Source organism: Sander vitreus, chromosome 2 (assembly GCF_031162955.1).
Source record: "Sander vitreus isolate 19-12246 chromosome 2, sanVit1, whole genome shotgun sequence".
In the NCBI taxonomy this organism is placed as follows: Eukaryota; Metazoa; Chordata; class Actinopteri; order Perciformes; family Percidae; genus Sander; species Sander vitreus.
In genome coordinates, this window is record NC_135856.1 from 1,589,716 (window position 1) to 1,600,173 (window position 10,458).

Consider the following 10,458-nt stretch of genomic DNA (forward strand, 5'->3'; position numbering starts at 1 on the left):
TTATCACTAGAGGTGTGAATCTTCACTGATCTCCCGATTCGATTACAGTTATCATGTCTTCGATTCGATATCTCGATGCATCACGATGCGTCAAATACATGTTTCTATTAAAGCCATATAGAATATTTAATTCATAGCTTTTCAAGCTCCAAAAGCAAAACATTCTGCAGAGCTCTAATACTAAATAAATTGGATACATAAAACTACAGCACTGAGCACACGGCACTTCCTGAATGTGCAAAAACATAACAGAATATGTCAACAGAAAGGTTGTTAGGCCTACATTAAATTGTAAACAGAAATAATCGATTATGGCCCGGCCGATTATCGATGCAGCATCGTCCACGTCCACGATTCGATGCATCGAATCATTCCACCCCTAATATCATCTATGTTCACTGTAACATGAAAGAAAAGTAAACTACGCCCAGTTTAAGCGTCCCGAAGTCCAGATAACTTGTATTATTATTATACTGTGCATCTGGATGTTCTTACCAGAGTCTCTGGAGTTTGCAGTTGGGACTTTTTAGACCATCAGAGAGCAGCTTCACTCCAGAGTCCAGCAGATTGTTTCCACTCAGGTCTAACTCCTCCAGACCAGAAGACTTCGAGCTGAGAACTGATGAAATGTTCTCACAACATCTGTCGGTGAGGTTACAGCTACTTAACCTGAAGTTAAAAACAAAATGACTGTTAACATTTTGCAAACACTTCCCTCTGTTCTCTACACTTAAACACAACCGGAGAGCTGCAGAGCTGTTGGGTTTCTCGAGGTTGAATACTTACGCAGCTTTCTTTGATGCTTTGAGCACTGGCAGCAGCCTCTCCAGAACTTCCTCTGAACCTTCGTATTTCTTCAGGTCAAAGACATCCAGGTCTTCATTGGAAACGAGCAGCTGAAAGGCCAGAGCTGACCAATGTTCAGGTAAGAGTTTACCAAACTTTCCTAAGCTCTGGTACTTTTGGACTTGGTCTACCAGAGACTGGTCACCCAACTCATTTAAACAGTGGAACAGGTTGATGCTCTTGTCGCTGTTGGACAGATACTTGATATTCTCGTGAATTAACTTGATGGTCTCCTGGTTGCTCTGTGGACGTATTCCTTTGAATCCAACTCGTTTCTGAAGAAGCTCCTGATTTTTATCCTGTGACAGACCGAGCAGGAAGCGCAGGAACAAGTCCCATTGTCCATTATCGCTGACCAAAGCCATATCCACTGCGTTCTGGTGGAGGAGGAAGATGGGGCGTTCTCCTTTCTCTGATGGCACTTTCACACTTGTCTGGCTGGAAAGCAGATTTTCTTCGCTATCTAAGAAAGTCTCTAACACATACAGAGCTGCCAGAAACTCCTGAACACTTAAATGAATGAAGGAGTAAATCTCTTGTTTGTGAAGACCAGATTCTTTTCTTATGATCTGTGTACAAACTCCTGAATTAACTGCAGCTTGTTTCAAATCAATTCCACAACTTTCAATGTCGTTTTCATAGAAGCTTATGTTGCCCTTCTGAAGCTGTTCAAATGCCAGCTTTCCCAATTTCATGATCACATCTTTGTCTGTTTCACCTTCCTGATATTTCTTCAGCTTTGTCTGGATGATCAGGAAGTGTGTGTACATTTCAGTCACAGTCTTGGGCAACTCCGCTTGTTTTTTTTCTGTTAGGAGACTCTGGAGAGCCGTGGCTGAAATCCAACAGAAAACTGGGATGTGGCACATGATGTACAGACTTCTTTGCGTCTTTGACTGAAGATGATCATAGATCTGCTGAGCCATTTTCTTGTCGCTAACTTTCTTCTGAAAGTACTCCTCCTTCTGCTCATCATTGAAGCCTCGTACCTCGGTCACCCTGTGGAAGAACTTGGGAGGAATCTTAGCGGCTGCAGCTGGTCTACTTGTGATCCAGACTGAGGCTTTGTGCAGCAGTTGCCCTGAGATTAAGTTGGTTAGCAGTACGTCTAATGTTGTGGTCTTTGTAACATCGCGGCACAGCTCATTCTTGTTGAAGTCCAGAGGTAATTGGCTTTCGTCCAGGCCGTCGAAGATGAACAAAATACTTGATTCGCTGTAGTATGACTCTTTCAAATCCTTTACTTCGTCAAAATAGTGACCTATTAACGTCACAAGACTCCAATCCTTATCTTTTATCAAGTTTAAGTCTCTGAATGTGAATGGAAAGATGAAATCAGTAGTTTGGTTGGCTTTTCCTGTTGCCCAGTCGTGAGTGAACTTCTGCACAGCGACAGATTTTCCAATGCCAGCGATTCCCTTCGTCAGAACTCTCTGAGGAGGGTTTTCTTCGTTTGATAAAGGTTGAAGAATGTCATTGACCTGGATTTTCTCCTCCTCACTCGAACTCCTTTTGCATTCCAAGTTAACCACTTCATGTTCAGTATTAACCTCCCCACTGCCTCCTTTTCTGATGTAAAGCTCCGTATAGATCTTGTCTAAAGGAGTCGATTCATCTTCCTTTGTTCCTTGTGACAGATCCTTTGTTGTATATTCAAGGAAAGATTTTAAGCACCTTTGAATGTTTGCTGAAAGATGAATGAAATCATAGTTACATTATTTTAACATACTCTTCCACGTTAGCAAATACAGTATGTATGTCCAAGTGTGCCTTGGTATTTTCATATCCATGTCCAGATTTACTTAGATGGATATCTGGTCCATATAAGTGCAAGTAGTCCTAAATAACTGTCATTCATTTTAGATCATTACACCAACAAGATGCTCAGATGCTGGAAGGCTAACAAGATTTATGTTAGCAAACAAAACGTGAAGTATAAGATGGACAGACAACAGAAGAAAAACATTTTAGCTTCAACAATGTAATCTTCACAAAACCTTATAATAATTCAGTCTAGTTATGTTTTATTGCCGAAGTAAGGTTACGTTTTTTGTTGTCATTTGATTGTAAAAAATCTGTTAACAAATACAATACCTTTGTTTTTGGGAGAAGCAGCTTTCGTCTCGTCTGTCCTGTCAGGAGACGAGGCTGAAACACAAACATGTTACATTTTAATCCGGTACATATTTAAACATAAATGTGTTTTATTTGATTTTTAAATTCAGGGGAAACATTTACCATACGTGTTGATATTGAGCGTTATATTCCCTCCCACATTAACATCTGTAAACTGAGGGTTGCTAACGACACTTCTATCCTGGGCGTTGACTGTTGGGCTTCCTGCTCCCTTCTGAGTTTCAGCTGGTTGAGAATAGACAAAATAATCAGGAACCACAACTCATCAACTCCTGAACAGCTACAATGAGGTTCAGAGATTCTGTTTCGTTAGAGCTGATTTGGCAAAGACCTGAAAGATCAAGAACAAATAAAGCTTGGTAGAAATAAACGTTGCCTTGCATACAAGGTTCCCAGCCCCTTCGGGCTTGGACCCCTAAAAACTAAAATGAGCAAAAAGCAGAGCTGTCAGCTGAAGGATAAGGTGGTGAGGGAATCTAAGCTGACGGACAGTTTTCTGCTTCTAATCTCTACTCAGATGTTTACAAGTTGCTTTTAGGTTTGAGGGAGGACAAACAATCTAAGATGGGTAACACGTATCTTCCCTCTCTCTGTCTGCCAACATTTCCTGTCTCCCCATCAACTGTATGTCATCTTTCTCTTAGGATGGCAAAGTCATGACCCGCCCTACTCTGCCTGTGATTGGCTCGTACTTGTCGCCATCATAGTTTGGGTTGGTTGGATTTACGCACAAGGAGTCAGATTGAATAGGGTTAGGAGAAGAATATCAAGGTAAGCCAATCAGAGGCAGAGTAAGGTGGTCATGCTTTTGCCATCCTGAGAAAGAAAATATTACCAACTGTATTCTGTCAATAAAAGACAAAAAGGCCGAAAATAATCTTTTGTATCATCACTGCTGAAGCTCCAGAAAGTCATCTGAAGTGTGAGCCATAACATGGTCGCTGTATGACAGCTGTATTGAGTAAAATTGAAGTGTGTTTGTTTCATCAGAGGCTGGTGTGTATACAGCCTGTGAGCCATCATCTTACCACGCTGAGATGATTCTGGATCCACAGGCCGGCTAAACCAGTTTCCCATTCTGCATTTCTTCACCCAGCTGCTCTCACTGTAGAAGAATAAACATCACACAGGTATGGAGCTGAAGTCAGAAAGTGATTTTATATCATAAAGCATATTTCCATACAGTACAGTAGACTCAGACGTACAGTAGTTAGTAGACTAACAGTCGTTAGACTCGTTTGAGACGAGCTTGTAAAGTGGACGTTAGCAGGCGGCAGAAGTAGGCGATGACAAAAAGCTGTGGACAAGTCGGACCATTTCCAGCTGTTTGAAGCAGCCTTCAGTCTGAACAGGAAGTCACAGAAACACTCACATCCTGTTACATCTGATTCCAATGTATTTACCTATTATCAGACCCATATATCAGCTTGTATGTCAGCCACACAACATGTGTTCTGTTAACAGAAAGAAGCTTCAAATCAGACAATATCAATCCTAAATCTCTCCAGTTCAACAACAATAAAAAGTTTTTTATAAAACGTCATATTGTTAAGTTGATTCTGAACCAATCAGCTGTTAGATCAGCTGAGAGCCAGGCGTTTCCCATCATGCCCTGGGTCTTGCAGTCGGTAGAGAGCAACTGCAGCGCCTGGCTCTAAAAACTGCGGGCGCCTCGATCTCGTGAGGTTATCTTTGCCAATGTGTCCATGATGTCAGACACATTAGACACAAATCTAGTGTCAGGACACGCCCTCATACTCTGCTTCTGACTGGCTAGTAGTCCTTACCTAGGTACTGTCAGGACCCTCATACTCTGCTTCTGACTGGCTAGTAGTCCTTACCTAGGTACTGTCAGGACCCTCATACTCTGCTTCTGACTGGCTAGTAGTCCTTACCTAGGTACTGTCAGGACACGCCCTCATACTCTGCTTCTGACTGGCTAGTAGTCCTTACCTAGGTACTGTCAGGGCCCTCATACTCTGCTTCTGACTGGCTAGTAGTCCTTATCTAGTAGGGGTGGCTGATAAATATCGTCTACGATAATATCGGGATTGTTGTGTTAACGATGTGCAAATTGACATTATCGAGTATTTAATTACTTTGAAAAAAACACTTCAAAACATGTATGGGTAGAAGGGGGTGACAAAGATGGCGGTGACAAAGATGGCGGTGACAAAGATGGTGGCGCGCGATTGTGCAGTGGGTCCTAGCTCTCCTGTCGGTGTATATTTATATTTTTTTTTTTGTGCATGTAGATTGTGCTACTAGAGGGAAGAACACACTAGACCATGTATACTCTAACATCAAGAAAGCATACAGAACTGCTCCTCTCCTTCACCTGGGCCAGTCAGATCACATCCAACTACTCCTGATCCCAGCATGCATCTCGGTCAGAAGGACTATACAGCCAAGTAGAAGAACTATATAACACTGTCCTATCCCAGCTCCAGGACTGCTTCCAATAAGGACATGGTTGTGTGCAGTATGTTACAGAACAGAGCCCTTTGTTTATTGTTATGATTTCATCTTGCCTGCATTGCACAATTGACATTACAGCAGAGGTGTACAACTGAATGTTCACTCAGAGTTCAATGTTCCTACACTAGTTCAGTTAGTATTTTGTATGTCTTTGAATTGTTTTTACTTGAATACTGACATTTTAAAGAAAATAAATAAGAACTGTTTTCATTCAACATTGTGCCCATTATTATCATCAGTGATTAAGTAACTCAGACTTTTAAAAACACATTTTTAAAAAGACATCGTCTAATTATCGTCAAAATCACCAAAAATATCGAGATATTATTTTTTGTCCATATCGCCCACCCCTATTACCTAGCTACTGAGCATGTAGTCCTTACCTAGCTACTGAGCATGTAGTCCTTACCTAGCTACTGAGCGTGTAGTCCTTACCTAGCTACTGAGCGTGTAGTCCTTACCTAGCTACTGAGCATGTAGTCCTTACCTAGCTACTGAGCATGTAGTCCTTACCTAGCTACTGAGCGTGTAGTCCTTACCTAGCTACTGAGCATGTAGTCCTTACCTAGCTACTGAGCGTGTAGTCCTTACCTAGCTACTGAGCGTGTAGTCCTTACCTAGCTACTGAGCGTGTAGTCCTTACCTAGCTACTGAGCGTGTAGTCCTTACCTAGCTACTGAGCATGTAGTCCTTACCTAGCTACTGAGCATGTGCGACTGCCAACAAAGATGTTCCAGCAGTGAGAGGTCTCACTCTGTAGCTAAAACAGAGACCTGAACACAGGGTGAAAAGAGGAGCTGCAGCAATGAGCAGTACAACAAAAATATGGTGTTTTTTTTAATTAAACCATGTAAACCTATTCTGATACAACCTCAAAATACAATTATGAACCTGAAAATGAGCATCATATGAGGTCTTTAATGAACAAGGCTTCTCAGTGATCTTCAGCAACCTTTCTCAGCTGTTGTTGATGTTGACATTATTATTATTATTTTTTTTAATATCTTTTATTACACAGTCATTTAAATACGGTAACACCATTGAACAATACAACATGTGGAGTGATTTGTAGTCTAAAATGTGCTTTGCTTTAGCCAAGACTGAAATACTTCTAGACAGTTATGTTTGGATATATTTCATGTGAGATTTCCAGCAAATCTTGTCATCTATAATCACTCCCGGGAATGTCATTTCATATACTCTTTCTATATTGACACCTTCTATCTGTAACTGAACTTGATTGATTGATTTACGATTGCCAAATATCATGAATTTGGTTTTACTCACATTTAAAGATAACTTATCCGTGTCCGACCACTGTTTCATGTTTCTGAATTATGAAGTGATAATGTCCAGGAGTTGCTGGGAATTATGACCAGAACCAAAGATGTTTGTGTCGTCTGCAAATAATACAAATGTCAGTAATTCAGATACTTTACATATGTCGTTTATATAGAGGATGAATAGTTCTGGTCCCAGTACTGACCCCTGGGGGACGCCACACGCAATGTCCAAACATTCAGATGTATAATCTCCCAACTTCACAAACTGTTGCCTGTCTTTTAAATAACTGCTTAACCAAGTCAACACTATCCCCCTAATCCCGAGCCGTTCCAAGTCATTCATTCATATTTCATGATTAATTGTATCAAATGCTGTTTTCAAATCAATAAATATCCCAACGCCATATTTCTTTTTGTCTGTGGAATGTGTGATTTCTTCACTGAGATCAGTTAAAGCTAGTGATGTTGACCTATTGTTTCTGAATCCATATTGACTATCAGTAAGTAATCTGTATTTGTCCAATCTGTCATTAGATTATTTTGTAAACACTTTGAATTTTATGTGTGCTATCTTTGTCTGAACACCGAGAACACATATACACATTAAGACAGCCCGACTAAAGCTGTTTCCTGTTTTACATTCCTTTACCCAGCTCTCACTGTAGACGTAAAGAATAAACATTGCACAGGAAATGTTACAAGGAGCTGAAATAAAAGTGATTGTATATCATAAAGCCTCTTTCTACCCAGTTCTCCTGTGAGCCCAGTTATTAAAGAGAGGACAAAAGAGCAGATTAGTTAATATTACCTTTACAGTTCACGTAAAAGGAGCAGAAAACAAAGTCAAACATCGTGAGTTGCTTCCTGTTTTAAGCTCAACTGCCGCCCAGCCTGCCTTTGTGTGAGAAAGCAGGAAGTGATTCTGTTTCATGTTAACACACTATCCCGCCAGTGTGGATAAACCTGCATGTCTTTTCTTTCCAAAATAAAACTGTCACAGATGAAAAGTGTTGCAGTGCGTGTCAAATATACATAATTCATAGGAGCCATGTTATATTTCTTTGTAGTTGTTTGTTTATAGTTTTTTCACCTATTACGTAATGTAGGACGTCAAGGGGGTTGGTTGGTCAGATCTCACAGGATGTGAGTGTTTCTGTGACTTCCTGTTCAGCCTGACGGCTGCTAGAAACGGTCCGACTTGACTGCGGCATTTTGTCATCGTCCACTGCTGCCGCTTGCTAACGTCCACTTTACAGGCGAGACGCAGCTCATCTAGAAAGAGCCTAACATCTTCCCTCTCTCTGTCTGTCCACATGTCCTGTCTCCATCTCAACTGCAGTGTTTACCCTAAGTTTTTACTTTTTAATTTAAGTTTTTCAGTAAAACATCACATCATTTTGGACCGTTATTATTACAATATCTGTGTCTGAAACATTGGAAAAGGTAGATCAGATACTTAACAAATAAATAAATAAATAATAAAACTGAGGGACCAACTACAATCATTAGATCTGAGAAAAGTAATTTAGTTAGTTTTGATGCTCAAAATGATTTTAATTTAATTAAGCTTAGTGGTTCCCAAAACAGTTTGGGTGCTGCACCTAAACCTTGTAATGTAAACCCTGAACTGTATTCTGTCAATAAAAAACCAAAAGGTCCAAAATAATCTTGGAAGTGTGTCTCTTCTCTCAGACTTTTTGTATTGTGACTGCTGATGCCAGAAACCAGAGAAACCAGAGTGCACAAAACATAAATCAGTGACAGTTAATAAGGAAAGTGAGCCATCATCTTACCAAGTGGTATAGGTATAGGTCCTAGGTATGTGTGTGTAATAGGGCTGGTGTGTAATGTACGCCCTTTGCGAGATCAATATGCTGTGTTGAGGACCATTGAACACTGTGAATGTGACGTCAGCGACATCTGCTGGTGACGTGGATGTAGTGCAGTCAGATGAGGCACGAGCACAAACTGTTGTTTCCTCAGGAAATGGTTCTAAAAAAACCTGAAGCATATCACTTCCTAAAATGTGGAGATGGAGATGATCATTTAAAGAAGGAAATAAATAGTTTTGGAGTGAAAGTAGAAGGTTACAAAAAAAAAGAAGTTATTTGAAAGAAAGAAAAGGTGTTCCGGTAAAGATTTCCATGGCAACAGCGAGGTCCACCAGTCAGATGTGGCTTTTACCATGAGGATTGTGGGTAGTGTAGTGCTTCTCCAGTAGCCTGGTTCTATCAGACTCTCATACATTTCGTTTGTACAGAGCGAAATGAAAATTGGGCGGAAGTGAGTAGGATGCCGGAGCCAGGATACTTCTCCCTGACATCGCGAATAAAACGTGTTTTTTTTAAGATTATTTTTGGGGGGTTTCCCTTTATTACAGTGACAGTGGATAGACATGAAAAGGGGAGAGAGATGGGGGATGACACGCAGCAAAGGGCAGCAGGTCGGACTCAAACCCGCGCCGCTGCAGGACTCAGCCAACATGGGGCGAACGCTCTTACTGCGTGAGCTAGAGGACGCCCCTAAAACTTGTTTTTTTTTTTTTACTAAAACAAGGTTGATTTCTTTTCTACTTTGGATGGTTTAGACATTACGGACATTAATGTAAATCCTTACGGAGGGAAATATTAACGGGATTTTTTTCAGTTAATCTTAATCAGGAAAGTGAGCCATCATCTTACCAGCTGTGATGTTTCTGGATCTTCAGCTGAAGCAGTTTCTCATTCTGCATTTCTTCACCCTGCTGCTCTGACTGTAGAAACATAAACGTCACACAGACAATATTAATAGGAGCTGAAATAAACATGATTTTATATCATAAAGACTCTTTTCATCCAGTTCTCCTGTGAGCCCAGTTATTATTAACCCTTAAGTTGTTTTTATTTCAGAAATATAGGTTTCTTTTAAATTGCCCCAAAAATAACACGGATGTTTCCAAAAATGTTTAAATGGTTTCAAAACAGCATCCTGACTAAACTTTGACATGCAGTCTGTGACCCACTCAACATCCTCTGAGCTTAACTATTAGTCACAAACATTTATCATTTCTGTAAAAAATTTATTATAGTTCTATACAAATGCGGTGGTTGGGGTCAGCCCTGTGTTCCCACAGCCCTCTGTTCCCACATTTGGGAACATTGGGCTGTGGGAACACTGGGCTGTGGGACCATTGGGCTGTGGGAACATAGGACTGTGGGACCATAGGGCTGTGGGAACATAGGGCTGTGGGACCATTGGGCTGTGGGAACATAGGGCTGTGGGACCATTGGGCTGTGGGAACATAGGGCTGTGGGAACATAGGGCTGTGGGACCATAGGGCTGTGGGAACATAGGGCTGTGGGAACACTGGGCTGTGGGACCATTGGGCTGTGGGAACATAGGGCTGTGGGACTATTGGGCTGTGGGAACATAGAGCTGTGGGAACATAGAGCTGTGGGAACATAGAGCTGTGGGAACATAGAGCTGTGGGAACATAGGGCTGTAGGAACATAGGGCTGTGGGACCATTGGGCTGTGGGACCATTGGGCTGTGGGAACATAGGGCTGTGGGACCATTGGGCTGTGGGACCATTGGGCTGTGGGAACATAGGGCTGTGGGAACATAGGGCTGTGGGACCATTGGGCTGTGGGAACATAGGGCTGTGGGAACATAGGGCTGTGGGAACATAGGGCTGTGGGACCATTGGGCTGTGGGAACATAGGGCTGTGGGACCATA

General features: G+C 41.5%; 1 protein-coding gene across 7 annotated transcripts; it reads right to left on the reverse strand.

Moving 5' to 3' along the window:
• Positions 1 to 463: 463 nt before the first annotated feature.
• LOC144531839 (NLR family CARD domain-containing protein 3-like) lies at positions 464 to 7,702 on the reverse strand. Of its 7 annotated transcripts, XM_078272169.1 has the most exons (8): positions 7,552 to 7,666; positions 6,748 to 6,860; positions 6,156 to 6,233; positions 4,011 to 4,087; positions 3,085 to 3,207; positions 2,941 to 2,994; positions 787 to 2,533; positions 464 to 669 (listed from the first exon to the last, which is right to left on the reverse strand). In XM_078272169.1, exons 4-8 carry the CDS (start codon positions 4,057 to 4,059, stop codon positions 492 to 494), a joined length of 2,151 nt encoding a protein of 716 aa, XP_078128295.1. In that variant the 5' UTR covers positions 4,060 to 4,087; positions 6,156 to 6,233; positions 6,748 to 6,860; positions 7,552 to 7,666; the 3' UTR covers positions 464 to 491. The 7 variants fall into 7 exon arrangements, with proteins under 7 accessions (XP_078128295.1, XP_078128303.1, XP_078128320.1 ...); XM_078272177.1 differs by lacking the exons at positions 6,156 to 6,233; positions 6,748 to 6,860; XM_078272194.1 differs by lacking the exons at positions 3,085 to 3,207; positions 7,552 to 7,666 and having other exon boundaries at positions 6,748 to 7,517.
• Positions 7,703 to 10,458: the final 2,756 nt, after the last annotated feature.

Excerpts from the sequence above, each read along its gene's own strand:
- LOC144531839 (XM_078272177.1), bottom strand. The coding sequence starts at position 4,059 with ATGGGAAACTGGTTTAGCCGGCCTGTGGATCCAGAATCATCTCAGCGT. Across the intron at positions 2,995-3,084 it reads GCTCAATATCAACACGTATG|CCTCGTCTCCTGACAGGACA; the intron begins GTAAATGTTTCC and ends TTTGTGTTTCAG. Across the intron at positions 2,534-2,940 it reads TGCTTCTCCCAAAAACAAAG|CAAACATTCAAAGGTGCTTA; the intron begins GTATTGTATTTG and ends TTCATCTTTCAG.